Here is a 16,802-nt window from a genome sequence, read left to right as displayed (position 1 = left end):
TCTGATGTTAAGGATAAGCAATAAAAGCCCCCGCTGTGTCACGGTCCTCTCGATTCTTTGGTATTGTTCAGGTTTTTGTCCCTTTCCACGATGCACCTGTCAACTATAGTTTCTGGAGTTTGAGTTTGGTTTTTTTCTTTTTTTTTGAGTTATCCTTCAATTGTTTTTCCTTTGTCGCCTTGGTTTTTCGTGCTCTTGGAAAACGTCTCTGCGCAGTTGGACTTCAACTTATATGCTCGGCCCTTTTCAACATGGAAACGATCTTGAGAATGCCTCAAGACCCTGCGACGACGAGGACTGATAGTGTTGCCACCTTTGTGTCTAGTGACGGATCTAATCACTCTCGAAGCACTTATCGAACCGCTTCCAGCCATCAACCCGTTTTGATTACTCTCGAAAAAGCCAACCCGGAACATGGAGTTGATGGGAGAGAATCAACAGAAACATATGCGTCCACAATATTGTCAGAAGTGGAAGAGGACACAAACAATCAGCCACCAATCGAACTTGTAGCGGATAGATATGAGGATTTCCCATCAAATCCTATCCCCTCCTCTCCACCAACTTTTGGAGAGTTGTTCCCATCTGCAAGGCGGCTACTTATAAGGCACGATGATACTACGATCGATGGAAACATGAACCTACGTATCGACACCACTGCGGTGCAGCCAGGAGGGCGTCAATGTACCATAATACTCTTTCATCTTCGCATGCACGATTTGCGAAACAGGAAATTCTCGCTTCGGCGGTATTGCAGGGATTCTGGAAGAGAGGTCTGCCATTCGGTCAGGAAGTTCCATTACCCATCTGCGGAAATGCTCGGTGCTCTGCAACGACCATTGACGAGCGCTTTCTCCACTCTACGTTCCAAATCAGATTCAACCCACCTCACAACTAACGGGCCGTGGAGGCAGAACTCAGGGTATAACAAGCAGGGGACGGAGTGTCCTGAGAATGGCAATCGCAGGAGATGTTCCACGGAATCCCTATCCCGCTCCAGAGGCCCCGAGCCGACAAATATTATCCAACTCGAATTCTCCAATTATGCACATGTCGACGTTAAACGAAGAGGCACCACGGGCTCCAAACATTACGATTTCGAATATTGGAGCACGAGATATCAATGGAAGAAAACCACACGAAAGGACGGAGATTCTAAGGAAATCTCGTTTGACCTCTATCCTGCAGCGAAGTCAAAGCCAGTTGCGCACATTTTAACAGAGCCTCTGACTCCACTTGAAGCTCTGGAAGAAAGGAGCAAAGGCGGCTGGGTTCCGCCCTGCTCTCTGTGGATCAGCGACGCTTCCTTATATGAAAGTATGAAAGATGTTGCTGAGTAAGTAGTTTTTTCTGGTCAATTCAACAGCTTCCTGAGATAAGATTACCTGACGTATGATAGTGCCATCGTTGCCACTGGTCTCATTGCATTGGTGGACGACAGCATCAAGCGCCATTGGAACAGCAAGACAACCCATTCCTACAGTCCCATGACTTCATCATTTATGAGGAGTGTGGACTCCGTGGCATCTAACAAAATTATTGAGAAGGTTTTCCACCGTCGTGGCTCGACTGGATCTCGACACAACTCATTCCGCCAGATGTTTGCTCATGCTTAAGGGGAAAAAATCTCTCTTCGAGCTATATGAAGATTTTTATTGATACCACCATTGTATTCATTGCTGTATTATCTTTTCTCATGTATTTGTTATGAGTCGATTTTTTTTTTCTTTTTATATGATTATTGACGTGGAGCTCTTAGCTTGGTGCCAGCCCATCATGAAGTTCCCTATTTACACCCAGAAGTGAGATTTTTGGCCATGATGGAGTCGAGCAAATCAAGGCCGGTTTGTTCCCCGTTGTCTGGTTAGGAAAGGCTCCCTGTGGTATATTGATGAGGCTAGGTTCATGTACGTGGAATGGCGCATTTCCTGCAAACCATCACTTTTCTTTTTCTTTTTCTTTTTTCCCTTGCAAATCCATTTAGTGTGCAGGCTACGATCATTGTCCAGCGCAGACAGACGGCGTTAACAAGGGGCCAAGGACACTGTACGGCGCATATCCAAGCCCATGTGCTGGACCAAAGGCGCCAGGAGCTGCCGGGATCGCTGGAATGGGCAGCATTTGAAGATGAACAGGCCCCTTTTATGATGAAACATGGCTGGAATTCTATGTTTTCTTTTTACGAAGTTCATGCGGATTGTTTGTCCTATTTATGGAGGTAGCTTGAGCTGTGTCTATATACTTGCATATTGCAACGAATTTTGTAATTATTCGCTCCTATTTTGAATATATCTTTTTAAGTGGATATAATAAGAATCCTAGCAAATCATTATGGGCTGTCAATAATTTGGAAAGGCTATGGAGGAACATTGAAGCTATTCACAAAGCGTCCTACAGTATCCGCGTTGAAAATTTCAATATTCGCCTTTCTCAATCAAGGCTACTATTATTTTGATCACCAAATCTCGAATTTTGTACGCTTCAACATTAGCTCTAGCCTCACCCCACAATCTAGCCCCATACAACTTCTATGAATTCATGGTTTTCCTCTCTTTCTCCTCTGGAGCCACTTCCATCAATCATCTCCATTTTTGCGCGTTCTCTGTGGGGTGTCGTGCTGACAATGCAAGTATGAGTGCCCAACCTCCACTCCAGCGAGAGAGAAAAGAAAGCAGCGAATCATGGCTGCAAGAAAGCCCGGAACGGTCATGGAGGCCATCGACAGCGGGCAATGGGCTCATCTCCATCCCAACCCCCGCCATCTGGTGCCGCATTTTTGCTGCACGTCGGCCTTGCTGGAAAGCACGTTAAATCCCCGTTATTTGACCTTCTCCTGCAAATACCCACAATATACCTAACTACCCCTCCATCGAGAGACTTACACTGTTCAATTTTTCCTCAGTTTCCATTCCATATCCGTCCAGCAGGCAGGCGCTGGAGAATTGAAGCCCTGGTAGAATTTTTATTCCCTCACAGACAAGTCCGCCAGTCTGCCATCTCGGTTGGAGTTGAGCCTTTTTCTTTTTCTTTTTCTTTTTTTTTTTTTTGGCCACCTTACCATCCCTCCTTCGGCACTTTCCTGCCTCACCATTTCCTCCGGTGGTCGTGCCCTTGAAGGGCTCATCTTCTCTAATTTTGATTTTTTGATGAGCTGGCAGGTCTTTGCTGGGTTCGTCGATTGACTGGCGCTGCCCAACCATCTGATTTAGCAGCCAGTCTCTTTCAAGAACAGCAATATTCGTGTGTTCGATACTATCCCCTTTACAACGCGTGAACGGAGCTGAGAAGCCCCATCCCTAGCTATTTCAAGCGCACCCATGACAACCCGGGCTTTGGTGCATTCGGAAAGCCCCTCCTCATAGCTTCATATCTTGGGTTTGGAGAGGTCTGGCTTGTTGTCCATCTGCCAGTCCACTTACAAATCCCCGTCATTTAGCATCTCCCCTTTGGGAGAGCTGCTTTGCTCTATCGCCGGCGCGCATAAGTTAAGCAGCCGCCTAGTTCCTGAAGTTCAATCCGGAATCGAATGGAAAGTGCAGGGAGCGGGCCGTTCCATCAGCCTCCCCCTAGGATCAATGGCGTCTCTCCATGTCACTCAACTTGGCTTGATGATTGCCAGAGGTGTGTGGGATGGAAGATGTGGAAGTTAACTGAAAACACCCGTCACCTTGACTCAATCTTGCATAAGTCTATCCTATCCGGACTGACTGGTTAGGCTCCATCACGGCGCCTGCAGTAAAAAATGAACTTTATAGGAGTTCGTTGATGTGGTTTGCCATCATTCCTCTCCGCATGCATTTCTCTATATTATGAATCTCAATTCTCCTCGCTCACTCTTCGACAATAAAAATTTTTTTCTCTTCCTGTTTAGAAAACACCTTTTGCTTCACTCCAATCAAATATATTATAATATTTGTTTATTCTTCAAATTGGTACACTTTCCTTCTGCTTGTGCTTGTTCTATTCAATCTCTCAAGCCTCTACGTTATCACTTACCGTCATTATCATATTTTATAGTGAGGGATTTCCCTGCTACCTCCATACCCTCTTTTCAGAGACAAGAATTCAGTTATGGCTAGCCTTACCACCGCCAATTCTGCTCCCCGCACCAATGGCGTTCAACGTATTACATGGCAGGAGAAACTTCAAGGTCCGAGACGTCCTTGAAAATGGAAAGTCCCGTATTGCCAAGTACTAAAATCCTCTGAAGAACACTGCAGGATAACCCAAATTCAGGCCCCAGTTTTCAATCTTATGTCAGACCGTCGAGGTAGTTCCCCTTACTATTCCTTGCCTCTAGAAATCTTTTATCTAAGAGAAAAAAAAAATTGCGCTACACCGTGGGTTTTTCGGGAATTTATTTTTATAACATTTCTCAATGTCCAATTTCCCCGACTTCAATAAAACGAGAAGCAAAAGAGTCAAGGGAAAACACGAATACAACAAATTATATGCGGCATCTCTAAAAGTCAATAATCAGCTACTGACCTTTTCATTTCTATGTTTCCTTATTCACCAGGCGGCCGTACGGCATGGTCTAGCACCGTCACAATTCAGGGCAGATGCTTCGCTGCCCGCTATTTCTATGACGGCCAGAACACCAACAATGCCAAAGAGGATGCTGCAGAGGTCGCTCTCACAGCACTCCGTTCCCAGGGCGGTAATCCCACCACCTCATTCGCGGGGCAGTTGTACGCACAGAACTCAGTTGCCAATCAGCCCGCCCGAAGGAACTAACCAGGGGGCATAGAACTCGTTTGCCGCTGTTTCCGTCCGGCTCAGGATGGGGCACGAAGTTTTAGTGTGCCATGTTATTTTTTTGTCACCAGTGTTTGGAGGATATTTTGGGATGTATTCTTTTTTATCTTGCTTGCCTTGCATTCGTTTCATTCGTTCAAAACCTCTTGTTCAAACTGCGGTCCCTGGAACCCTTTTTTTATATCAATATCTTGCTTTACACCCATTTTCTTTTCAGGTATACCTTTTACTCTTCTTTTGGTCGAATTTGATACGTCTTACTTCCGAAAGCCAACCATGTATTTTTCTTTTCTTTTAAAAGGGCTAGTGTGTTTTCTCTCCCTTCCGCTTTTCCTCTTTACCCATATGTCGACAATGCCATTTCACCCTTTGATCTTGTCGCTCCTATACCCTTTATTTTATTTATGTTGTGTTCTCATGTTCAGCTTCAAACAAGGCAAAATACCATGTACGTTGAAAATGGGTATGGTTTGTTGTTTATGAAACCAGCAAGTTCCGCTCTCAGTCCTAGCTGTCTCTGTTTGTCGTCGGTCTTTCGTCCATTGCTCCTCAATTGTACTTAATCGTGACCAACGTACTCCCCAAGTTGGAAAACCCCAAGGATGAGACCTTTGTTTGTTGCCAGCAACAGCGAATGGCGAAGGAAATTCCCTGATGTGACAGTGTGTAGGAAATTTTCTTCCTATCCGGCCATAGTATTACCACAACTGTCCCCACATTCTCCCTACCCCTTTTGGACCCCCACCTCTCAAAAAAAAAAAAAAAAATTGTACATACATACGCATGTAGGCAATTAACCAGAAGCCCGTCCGCACTTGCTGCGCCAAGGTTATTCAGGCGTTGTTTCACAAATTTCACTTACTTTATTCTGTTTTGTTTCCTACCCATGTGTGTTTAAGAAGTTTCCTTTACCTCTGTAAGCCAGGTGCATCTTCTTTTCTTTTCTTTGGTAAATTTTGTCCGTTTTATGCAAGTCTTTACAGATTGAAACGATACCTTCGACGGTATGTTTCGACACTGCATGTTCCCCTTGTTTACTAAAGTCATATGGCACATTTATTTTCCGCTCTTAGATATGCATATACAAAACATTGGGTACAAAATACGGATATGTAATCGAGTCTCTCACACTCATACCAAAGAGGTCATGTCGAACGCCACAAACACAACACTTGGAGATAAACACCCCCTAATAACAAACGCAACCGGAAAATGGCCGCAGGCATTCGTCACGAAACAGGTCGAGCCATGAAACAATTTCCCAACAGTGTAACACCCCTGTCGACACAATGACATTTCTACATGAATCCGGAAGCAGTTGGGTGCCCGATCCACTCATCAACTCAGCTCTATCCGACTCGAGCCGAGAAGGGGTGCATGGGCCAATCAACCCAGATATAGAGAAACTATTCACGTTTCACAAATTTTCGCGGCGGCGGGTACTGTGGTTATACATCCAGCCTAGGAGACGGAGACGCGGAGGAAAGGAGGCCCCGCAGGAATGGGTACGGAAACGGGAACAGCCTTGGACCGAACGTATGACATGCAAGGCGAGTATGCATATAAAGGGGTTTGGGACTGATATCAAACTCTGACCCCACACTTCCGTCGCTCTTCGCCTGGACTTTTGCACGGCGGAACATGTGCGGAATTCGCCGAGGAAACAGATATGTGCGGAGGAGGAGAATCAACACGCGACAGCGTGGGATATCTCTTTATACGTGGGATTTCTATCCGTGATATTTACACAGATGGTTGGTTTCTTTGTTCTGAACCAGGTGTTTTATGGTTGAATTATTTCACGTCTGGCTTTTGACCCCGCGTATGCTGACCAGCATCCTCAAGCCTGTTGCGCCTGGGAATTCCCGTTTTTTTTTCGGAATATTCATCCAGCTCGATTTTGGTGATATAATGACCGGGGACGACTACTAGGCCGATGTAGCGACTAGCCATATCAGCCTTGACGACTCCCGTAGCTGTATAATCGTCCTCTCTGGTGGGATTCGCAGGTTCATGTTCTGGGATAGTGGGGTAGCGGTATTCGTGGGTTGTGGATAGGATTATGTTTCGATCCTGCTGGGGGATTGATATGCGTTAGATATCTATTTATTTGGGGTATTGGCTCGTTTAATTAATTATTTCTGTACGGGAAAAGTATTTGGTTCGTCGCGGGGAATTTTCCCCAGGTGACCTTACATTGTCTGTGCATTTGAAAGTGCCCACAAATAGCCTTGCGTCCGTTGTGTGAATCCTGAGTGTTTTTCCCAGTAGAGATTCGAGGTATTTGACTGCTTGGAAGTTCTCCATGGTGTGATTTGAGCCGTTTTGGAACAATATTAAATGAGGAGAGCAATATTAAATGACGAATGTTTGACAATCCGCTGATGTAGGAGGTTGCGAGATCACGTGTTGGGACTCATTTATCCCCAGGTCAACTCTTCTTCCTTTCATAGCAAGCATGATAATACCTCTAGGTTCTGAATAGAGCCACAAGTTGAGGATCTTTTCCATGGAATGATGCTGGGATCTAGTAGTGCTCTTCCTCATATTCATGACCTAAGCTCATGGATGCTCCTCTATTTTCATCACTACCATTCCTCTAAGGTGGTCCGAGCCTTATTCTCCTTCTATTCTTTTGAAAGCCAGAAGCCATCAAACAGCTGAAGCTCTTGATCTCTAATTCTTGCACTGTCTTCCTCCCTACAAATCTGACACTGCCGTTGTGTTTCCACAATATACAATGTTCATCGAAAACCCCTACAGCGCCAGGTCACCCCCAGGCCCAGAGACCATCATCATTCACTACGTGATATGCCACAACGACGCGCTCATGTCGTTGTCGCGTTGTGTTGTGGAGCTTCATCGAAAAGCAAACGGAGTTGCCTCTCCGCTTCACCGACCCATTTGCTGAGCGTGTTCTTTGAGGCCAGGGTTCGACAGCCCCTTAAGAATACCTTTCCGCATTCTACTCAACCTGAGCTTCTGCGTTGATTTTGAACAGTTGCGATCTTCATCATATCCTCCCTAAAATCTTCCTCCATATCTGCTGTCTGTTTATTCTCTTTGTCTTTGTGGAGAAGTCCTCAGTCCCTCTCCAAGTCAAATATGGACAGCGTTGAGAAATACCCATCTTTCCTAGATTTTGGAAGGATTAAAACCCCGAGGCATAAGTGGACAGATCAACAGCGAGTGGTGTTGTGTGTTCTTAGACAATTTTATGCTCTTGAAAAGAAAGATGAAGCCGAAATCTTTAATCACATATTTGAACCTGAAATTGAGGATTTCGAAAATGGCCTCCCTGTTACCACCGTCAATACACAATGCCATCATATGATGATCAAAAATCATCCAATTTGGGTATCTGTGAACTTGACATCTCTTTCTGATAACGAATACAAGGAATGCCGTCGGATCATTGAGCTGGCCTCAATGGAGCTGGGCATATATCTACGTCAACGATCCTTCGATGATGGCCAGGTTAACCCAAATTCTGATGAAAACGTCAATCCCCGCGAGTCACTTGAAGAACCTGAACCGGTTACTGAACCTGGACACTCCTTGGTAGCAAGGCTCCCTAGGACAAGCATAAAGCTAGGGTACGGTGGAGCTAAGACACCACAAATTTTATATCGCTTCTTTAACTCGCAAAGTATTGGGATTAATACCCCCAAATATTTCGCTTGTGGACTGGCGAATACTCTACACCACTCACTCTACAATCAACATGATATCGAAGCGATGGCGAAAACACACCTGTCAAGAGTTGAAGTCAACTCCCCATTTATCTCGACATTTTCAGCCCTGCTTCCTTGTGTACACAGAATGCTGACGAGAAGTCAGAATTCAGGGGTCTCAATAGTTGATGCCTCAAAGCTGGACCAAAATGGGATATTTTCCGCGGAAAATATTCTGAGAAAAGACCCCTTGTCTTCTGATATTACACCTGGATATTCTGGATGGTCAGAATGGCTTATTTGGAAAGAGATTCCTGAATCATGCATTGTCTGTACCATAACTGAGTCGGAACTTCTTGCTATTGCTGAGATGCACCACGACATTGGCTCTCTTCTCCAAATTCAGGATATAAAGTCTTTTAAATACAACCGCAAGCCACTCCATCGAAAGCTCAGGAATAGTTCTACAAAGTTCGATAAAGCTGCTGGTGAGACTGTTGGCAAATTCCTCAGAGGCATCGGCCTGCCTGTTGAATATACTGAACAAGTTGCAATGAAAATTGCCTATGGCTGGCGTTTCACCCGTACAGCTAAGCATGATAGCTGTGATGGCTTTCTTGAGGGCGTTCGTCTTGGATATGGGTCAGCACAATTGGATAACACACCCACCATTGCAACATCACCGATGATGCCTGAGGAACCCACAAAGAAGCAAGAGGTTATTGTAATCAACGAGGACACTGATGTCGAGGTTTACGACGACCACAGGCAAGAGGTGGTGGTCATTGAGGATGACGAGGATGAAGTGGTAGAGGTGGTGATAGTGGAGGATAGTGAAGCAGATGAAATGGATGTTGTGGTAGTGGAGAAGGGAATGGCAATAGCGGAAGCAAAAAATCACGACATTGGTCATCAAATAATCGATCAAGAAGAAAACGATGATGATGATGACGATGACGACGACGACGACGAGGAGGAGGAGGAGGAGGAGGAGGAGGACTCACTGGACCGTTTGCAGGATGAGCTTCGCCACGCGATTGAATCGGAAAGCGAGGTTGCTCCAGCGATCACGTTCGCGGAGCGAGTGGGGACGACGTATCGGTGGGAATTAATGGAAATTGACATGGACGATGAGACCGCGATATACACCTTTGAGTTGGACCAGGAGCGGATAATCGGATGATGGGATGGAATTGATGATTTTGCAACCTGATCAAAATGTGTATTTGTGATCCTAGTATGAGATTTTTGATAGGGAAGTTTATATTAGGGATTTGAGCGGACACGATCTGATTTAATTACTTAGCGTTTTGTTTTGTTTTTTTTTTTTTTGTTTCTGTTCTTTTCGGGATTTGACAACTAACTCCTTAATATTGGAATATAACCCTGCTCCATAAGGGAGAAATCAAAACGAAAAAGAAATGCACTAGGGAGAATTATGCACAAGCCACCCCTCTCAAAAAATGGATTAAAAAGACGTGAGCTGCGTCTTTGATTTTGCGCACTCCATTTTCCATCTTCCTTTTGTCCTTGTGCCTGTCGTTTCTATCATTTTAACGTTTATTTTTGATAACACAAGGTCCCGTTACATCAAGGCAGGTTCGTTTGTCATTTGTCTCCTCGTACAACCCAGTCCCGTGCCTCCATAGCTTCACCCCGCCCATAACAGCGCCAAAACAGCGAAGATTTAGAACTTTCCGAATTGCTTTACGGCCTTACCAGTACGGGGAAGGACGCGGAGGACATTGAATCGGACCTAGAAAGACATTGGTTAGCATAAACGTTTCCATGTCCGAGGACAATACAATATCCAAAATTGTGCGCAGAAAAAAAAGAAAATTGCAATCCCGCCAAAATATCCCGGGAGTAGCATAAGGTAATATGTTTAAGTCCAACACATACAGTTTTGCTCAGAGGTCTGCACTGTCCAACAGTAACTTGGTCACCTTCCTCAACACGGAAGGCTGGGGAAACGTGGGCGGCAATGTTCTTGTGTCTCTTTTCATATCGGGAGTACTTGGGGATGTAGTGGAGGTATTCGCGACGGATGATGATAGTTCGGTGCATCTTCGTTGAGACGACGGTACCAGTGAGAATGCGGCCTCTAATTGAAACCTGACCGGTGAAAGGGCACTTCTTATCTGCGGTTGATTGTACTGAGTTAGAGATAGGATCGATTGTTATCGTTTCAAAAAAACATAGGGTTCTGTTCGAATTGGGACAGAAATGGCTAGAAACACAGTATCTTGACGGGTTTGGAATCAAATAAAAATGACCAAAAAACTCCAACCAAGATTCCGTGAAACCGTCCATTCTCTTCCCCCATGCTGCCTCAATTTCATGAATCCAACAGAAATTTCAAACATCTCAAGGGTTGTGCCAGCCCAGCTGGTGCGGGCCATATATCAAAAAGAAACGCAGCGGAAACAGGTTCCGTACCGATATAGCTTCCCTCAATGGCAGTCTTTGGGGTACGGAAACCCAGACCAACGTCCTTATACCATCTCCGGCCTCCCTTCCCGACCTTCTTGCTCTTGGACTTTTGCTTGGAGTTGAGGAAGATGTGCGGCTGCTTTTGGAAAGCGCGTTCCGACTGGACGGTCAACTCAGTCGCCATGATTGCGAAAAGATCAAGAAATCCGACACTGGACTCGCGGGACGGGGTTCTGGAAGAGGGTTGGTGTATTTCCTGACGCGAGGCGTTTCGAGTGGTCGTTGGCGATGTCGTCGTCGAGATTGACCAGTTTTGTGCGGAGTTTGAAGACGCCGAACTGAGTGTGGGAGGACCAGAGCCGCGCTAGTTCGAATATGTATTAGTGTAACTCGGCTAGGGCTTCTCGGTTTGTTTACTGCACTAGTCCCGATTCGGTAGCCTTTCCATGACGCGGGCGCGACTTGGACTTCGGCGGCTCCTCGGTGAGCTGTAATTCACAAGACGACAATTCTTCGGGCTGGCTGTGTGGGAAATTGTGGGAAATGGTGGACGTCAATCCATATTTATCAGCCTGCTAGACTATCAATTTCGCTTCTGCTGCGCCGTGTATTCTTACATGTATTCCTACTGACCGCAAAATATGGCACCACCGAAACATGACTCTGCGGAGGTTGCCCGTGTGAGATCTCGACGGTCTTTCGCCCAAATGCCTCGTTCTGGGAGTGGATCTGACATCGATAAGGAGAATATGACAACGAATCTCAGAACTGTCAACGAGCAGAGCAATTTGTCTCTGAGAGCCACGAGACCGGATAAAAAGATGCGGAGCAAAAGTCTCGGGCCCGGCGGGTTGGATGCGCTCCAGCATGCAAATGGCAACAGACGAAAGGTATTCATTGATTTCGGATATTTCTAGTTCACAATCGTTTTGGAATGCTAATTCCTTTGCCAGTCAACCACTCAATACCCCTTAAAATCCATTCTGAAACCAACGATACCCGTCTCCCCAATACGAAATATTCCAACTTTTGACGAAACGCGCAAAAGAACTCCGACTCGTGATTCCCAACGTGGCTCTAAACGTCGTCAATCAAATAACCCGAATGAAAAGAGTGAGCCTCTTATTGATGTTTCTGAACCCCCCTCAGCCTCTGTTGCTGAGACAGATAATTTGGCCAACCCATTTGATACTTTTAATCCTTCGGCTGTTCTCAACAATAGCAAAGTTGCGGTTTGCACAGGGGAGGAACAAGTAGCTGCAGCTAGGGAAACGGAAGAGGCGGAGCGAGAGCGTGAGAGACAGGCCATTTTGGACCACAGGGCGGCAAGGCGAAAATCGATGGGTAGGTGTGGTATTCTCCTCCAAACAGTAGTATCTGGACTAACACCATTAAAGCAAATCGTCGTGTATCATTTGCGCCAGAAGCTACTCTACATACTTGGAATGTAGTTGAATTGGCTGAAGATTCCACCACTTCTTCCGCCTCGAATTCTACCAGACGCGCCTCTGCTCTGACGGAGCAGGTGCCACCCACCCAGAATCACGAGCTGAATCACATTTATAATGGGCGTGGCCAACAGCAGAGTCCGTACGGCCCCGACCCTGACGAGGCATTTTCTTCGAGTCCATATAGCGGAAGTTCAGCTGGTGGAAGCGAAGAGGCTAGTGAACCCGTTGTGGACGAGAATATAGATTCCAACTCCGACACCGATGATGAGGATGATGATGATGGCGCCACAGTTATGACCATGGAGAATATTACTGAACGATCTATCTCTACACATTCTGATGCTTCAAGCACCAACTCTAGCGCGAAACTGGAGCGGTCTTTGCGACAGGCTGCCCAGTTAGCTGGCACCAAAGGTATTGACTACGATGAGAATGGTGACTTGTCCATGGAATTCACGAACCATGAAATTGCAGGTGCCTTCCAACCCTGGGTTAAAAAGGGGGCTAATAAACTTGACTTTGACCTGGAAGACTTGAGTGCTCGACAGGACCAAGAAAATGTTAACCCTTTTGCTCAGCCATTATCCCAGTATCAGCCTCCAAGTAGGCAATCTGATGGTGGATATTACGATGAAAGTGAAGCAGATATGAGCATGGATATAACCAAAGCTGTTGGAGGAATAATTTCACGGCGACAGGAAGCCTCACAAGGTAAAACGCCCCGCCGTAAGTCTGCTTCTCCAAATGGTGGGAATCTAAATACGCAACCCCCGATATCAACAGGCGAGTTGTCAAATCTCGAGGACCAAACGATGGAGTTTACGAACATGGTGGGTGGCATCGCTCATAGTCATTCTCCACAAAAGGACTTCTTCGGAGATAGCGATATTGCCAGTGATGAAGAGATGACGATGGAATTCACCTCGGCTCTTGGTAGCATCCAGCAGGCCTATGCCCATCGGACAGCCTCCGAAGAATACACGCACCCCTCCAACGAGCCCACAGAATATGGAATTGAAGAGCTTGACCAGGAATCCGGTGGTGAAGAGATGGAGATGACAAGCGCGGTAGGAGGCATTCTGCCACCCATCGAGGAACAAACGGAGCCCCTAGAGGACGACGAAACCATGGGGATGGAGATGACGAATGCTTTAGGGAGCATCTTACCACCTCAGTTCAATTTTAACAAGACTCAGGGAGAGGTATTGATGGAATTAGAAAGCCAGATTGCTAGCTCGCCATTTCAAGAGAATATCATCCCATCGCCACCAAAAATAGCTGGTACCGTCGAACAGAACACACCGATGGTGTCTGAGTCTGGCAGCCCGACTGTAGCTAGTGTCAAACGAAGGCAAGAACGAAGGAGTGGGGGTCCAAGAGAATCTACTACTCCGAGACGGGGCTCTAGGCACTCATCGCCAATCAAAAATGTAGAGACCCCACCCAAAAAACATATGACTCCACGAGAGAGTAGGGCTCCGACTCCTGGAAGAACACCACCCTCGAGCAAAGTCGCTTTCCGAAACGTTTCTCCTAAAAAACTGTTCGTGCCTGAATTTCAGCAGGCGTCCACGAAGAAAACACCGCCTAGTTCAAGAGTGCTTTTCCATCAGGACATCGTAACTGGCCGGTCTACTCCATCCTTCGTCTTGGCCCCTCATAGGCCTCAATCGAGCGGCCTTGGTATCGATAGGGTAGGTCTAGGGTCACCTCGTGTTGCAGAAATTTTGGATAGACGACGATCCATAGGGGAGGACTCCCAGAATTTTATCCCACAGGGCCAAATTTCTCGAGGAGTACAATTTGATGACCCCCGGGACCTCGAGGATGAAGTTGATGAGGAACGAGAAGAAAGGAACAAGGAGACCGCCATCACTAAGGCACCCAACAGCTCTCAAAATGAGAAAGACCCGACTCTTAACTTGAAAGAGTTAATATCGAGCCTTACCCCTAAGAAGAATAAAGCCAAGGGACGGAAAAGTTTACATGTTGGCGCAGCGGTAGGCCTACTTGGGAAGCGCCCGGTGGAACTAGATCAGGATGATGAAGACTATGAAGAGTATACTCCGAAGCGGCTTAAGGGCCGCGATGCAAGTCCCGTCAAAAGCATAAAACTTCCTGCCCCTCCTTCGATGGATGAAACAGTTAGACGAACCATCAGAGCAACAAGCTATAATGGCCGTGGGTCGTCTCCAGGCCATCCCGGGAGTACAACACCCAAGAGAGCTCTTCTTTCTAGGCAGTTAGATTTGCCCGTTGGTGAAGACCATACCACCCAAGATTCTGGTCTTAGTCCAGAAGCCAACCAGGAGGGTTTTGCTAAGCACGAAAAGCAGCGGCAGGTTGAGCCAATACAACTCCAAGAATTCCTGAATATGACTAACATCCACTTTATGGAGCTAACCACAACCAAAAGAAGACATACGTTGGCTCCGACAAATGACAATAAAAAGGCTACATCAAAGACCGACGATGAGACTGCCAGAGGTATAAGTTTCGAGGATTGTGTGGTTGCTGGCTTGTGTACAGTACCGATGCTTGAATTATACCAACACGTAAGTGTGCTGCTTCCTAGTTCAGCCCTGCCGAACTAACATTTTCTAGTCGTGTCGTGAATTGAAGTCATATATCTCAGAAGGCCGCCGAATTATCCGGTCCATCGAAACCGAAACTTATGCAGATAATCCGCCTCTTTTCCAAGAATATGTGACGGCGCCACCCGATATCCGGCTGTTGATGGATAATCAATTTCGCAACGTTAAAGCTCACGCTCGCCTTTTAAGCAAATCCATGTGGTATGAATGGCGTATGAAACTTTTGGAGGGTCTAAAGGAAGGGCTCGATCGTCATGTTGAGTATATGCAGAATGATGACGCAGTACTTTCAAAGAAAGAGGAGATCCTAAATTGTGCGGTACCCCCATTAGTCGAGAAACACACGAAGCTTGAAACTGAAGCTCGGAATCTGCAACAAGCCGTCGATGAGCTGGAAAACTGTGACCAGGAAGAACTTCGTCAAGCACGTGAACGACTAGCAGCTTTGGATGCAGATATTGTTACCAAAAAGGTGTTGTTAGAACAATCACAGGCAGAGCTACTAAACAAAAACAACGTCATTAAAGCGGGAACGGAATTAAAAAATGAATTTTTGGCTCAGATAGGTGAAGCGGAGCGAGTCAGAGAAGAGTGCCGGGGTTGGAGTGTAAAGGAGGTTAAGCCTCTAAAAGGTACGAATTGCCATCTACGTATGCATATTTTTTCTATTTTAGCTGATGCAAAACGTAACAACAGTTTCTGTTCATGCTCTTGAGTGCCAAACTGGCTGGAGTATTTTATCAGCCTCTTTAAAACCGAGCTCCAAGTATGGTCCTTCTTTGAGAATGCGATATCGCAATGAACTCCAAGTAGATTTCTACCCTGGCACATTCAGCCTCAAGCGATCTGCAGCGGTGTCAGCTAGTCGACGATCCTCTCAAACAAACAAATATCAGCCTATAAACCTTAGTTACTCACCCACTGTGACCAGCAGTCCCTCCCCTGAAAAGTCTCTTGTTCTCCACGCACTGCGCATGCGTGCCTCACAGCTTCCACAATCAAACATAACCCCGAGACAATTCCTTGCAAGCATCTCACGAGCATGGGACAGGGCCATTAGCCTTGGGGACGAAATACGCGCGCTTGATTATTGTGGAATTACAAAAGCGAAAGCCATTGAATCGAACCCATCAGAACCCACTTTGTTAGAGATCCGCTGCATAATTATCGGCCGTTCTTCCAAAACTACCGCTCCTGAGTCGACTGGAAGTGAAATGAAGCGAACATCACCATCAGGATCAGGAAACATCAGTGGCAAAGCCAGAACGCGGATCGATATCGACTTTACAGTTAAGCCTCGTCTGACCCATAATGGAACTGACACCCTTGACATGGATGTTGACGTTGATATCGATGTCTCCGCCAGCATAATTTACGGTTCTGTGAGTTCGTATGAAGGAGGCGTGGGGGAATCACGGATTGGCGATATGTTGGGCAAAATTATTCAGCAAAAACAGGCTCCTGGAGTTAAGTTAGGTGGTGGGGTATGGCGCGATGCGGTGAAGAAATTCGAAAGGAGAGTATTCGCTTAAGGATGCTGTTCGATTTTATCACTTTTGCCTCTCTTCGCTTATTCCTCATCTGTGACGAGGAATCTGATGTGTCAAATGATTTACGGCCTCGGAGTCGACGTTGCATTTTTTTTTTTTTTTTTTTTTTTTGGCGTCCCGATTCTCTCCTGCTTTTAGATGCCGAATTGGGAAATGTCGCATTTAATGGTGCATGGATTGTGTGGTTTCGTTCCCTTTTCTCCCGCGGCTTGTGATGATGCTACTTTCTTGCCGGTTACTTGGGCTGGAGTTTTCAATATTCAATTGATAAATTTCAAGCAACAGACTTGATTTTTGTAAGGACATAATAATTGCTTGATCAACTTAGATCGAGATTTAAAA

At 46.1% G+C, this 16,802-nt stretch overlaps 6 protein-coding genes across 6 annotated transcripts; 4 read left to right on the top strand and 2 right to left on the bottom strand.

Annotated features, from left to right (window-relative positions):
• Positions 1–41: 41 nt before the first annotated feature.
• On the top strand, positions 42–2,277 carry HCBG_08258 (uncharacterized protein; the record flags this gene model as incomplete). The annotated part of the gene is made up of 2 exons (XM_045435307.1): positions 42–1,336; positions 1,400–2,277. 2 exons carry the CDS (start codon positions 270–272, stop codon positions 1,614–1,616), a joined length of 1,284 nt encoding a protein of 427 aa, XP_045283799.1.
• Positions 2,278–4,111: 1,834 nt separating this feature from the next.
• HCBG_08257 (uncharacterized protein) lies at positions 4,112–4,737 on the top strand (the record flags this gene model as incomplete). Its single annotated transcript, XM_045435306.1, has 3 exons — positions 4,112–4,191; positions 4,221–4,270; positions 4,520–4,737. 3 exons carry the CDS (start codon positions 4,112–4,114, stop codon positions 4,735–4,737), a joined length of 348 nt encoding a protein of 115 aa, XP_045283798.1.
• A 1,815-nt stretch (positions 4,738–6,552) lies between these two features.
• HCBG_08256 (LSM domain-containing protein) lies at positions 6,553–7,065 on the bottom strand (the record flags this gene model as incomplete). Its single annotated transcript, XM_045435305.1, has 2 exons — positions 6,553–6,831; positions 6,955–7,065. The coding sequence occupies 2 exons, from the start codon at positions 7,063–7,065 to the stop codon at positions 6,553–6,555; spliced, it is 390 nt and encodes a 129-aa protein (XP_045283797.1).
• A 798-nt stretch (positions 7,066–7,863) lies between these two features.
• Positions 7,864–9,615, top strand: HCBG_08255 (uncharacterized protein; the record flags this gene model as incomplete). The annotated part of the gene is made up of 1 exon (XM_045435304.1): positions 7,864–9,615. The coding sequence occupies one exon, from the start codon at positions 7,864–7,866 to the stop codon at positions 9,613–9,615; it is 1,752 nt and encodes a 583-aa protein (XP_045283796.1).
• Positions 9,616–9,751: 136 nt separating this feature from the next.
• Positions 9,752–11,170, bottom strand: HCBG_08254 (40S ribosomal protein S11; the record flags this gene model as incomplete). The annotated part of the gene is made up of 3 exons (XM_045435303.1): positions 9,752–10,188; positions 10,335–10,573; positions 10,872–11,170. 3 exons carry the CDS (start codon positions 11,047–11,049, stop codon positions 10,120–10,122), a joined length of 486 nt encoding a protein of 161 aa, XP_045283795.1.
• Positions 11,171–11,506: 336 nt separating this feature from the next.
• HCBG_08253 (uncharacterized protein) lies at positions 11,507–16,442 on the top strand (the record flags this gene model as incomplete). Its single annotated transcript, XM_045435302.1, has 5 exons — positions 11,507–11,755; positions 11,819–12,209; positions 12,263–14,871; positions 14,921–15,542; positions 15,607–16,442. 5 exons carry the CDS (start codon positions 11,507–11,509, stop codon positions 16,440–16,442), a joined length of 4,707 nt encoding a protein of 1,568 aa, XP_045283794.1.
• Between the last annotated feature and the right edge of the window lie 360 nt (positions 16,443–16,802).

This window comes from Histoplasma capsulatum (genome assembly GCF_000150115.1).
Source record: "Histoplasma capsulatum G186AR genomic scaffold supercont2.15, whole genome shotgun sequence".
NCBI lineage: Eukaryota > Fungi > Ascomycota > Eurotiomycetes > Onygenales > Ajellomycetaceae > Histoplasma > Histoplasma capsulatum.
Note: the sequence above shows the minus strand (reverse complement) of the source record. Positions and strands in the feature narration are given on the sequence as shown.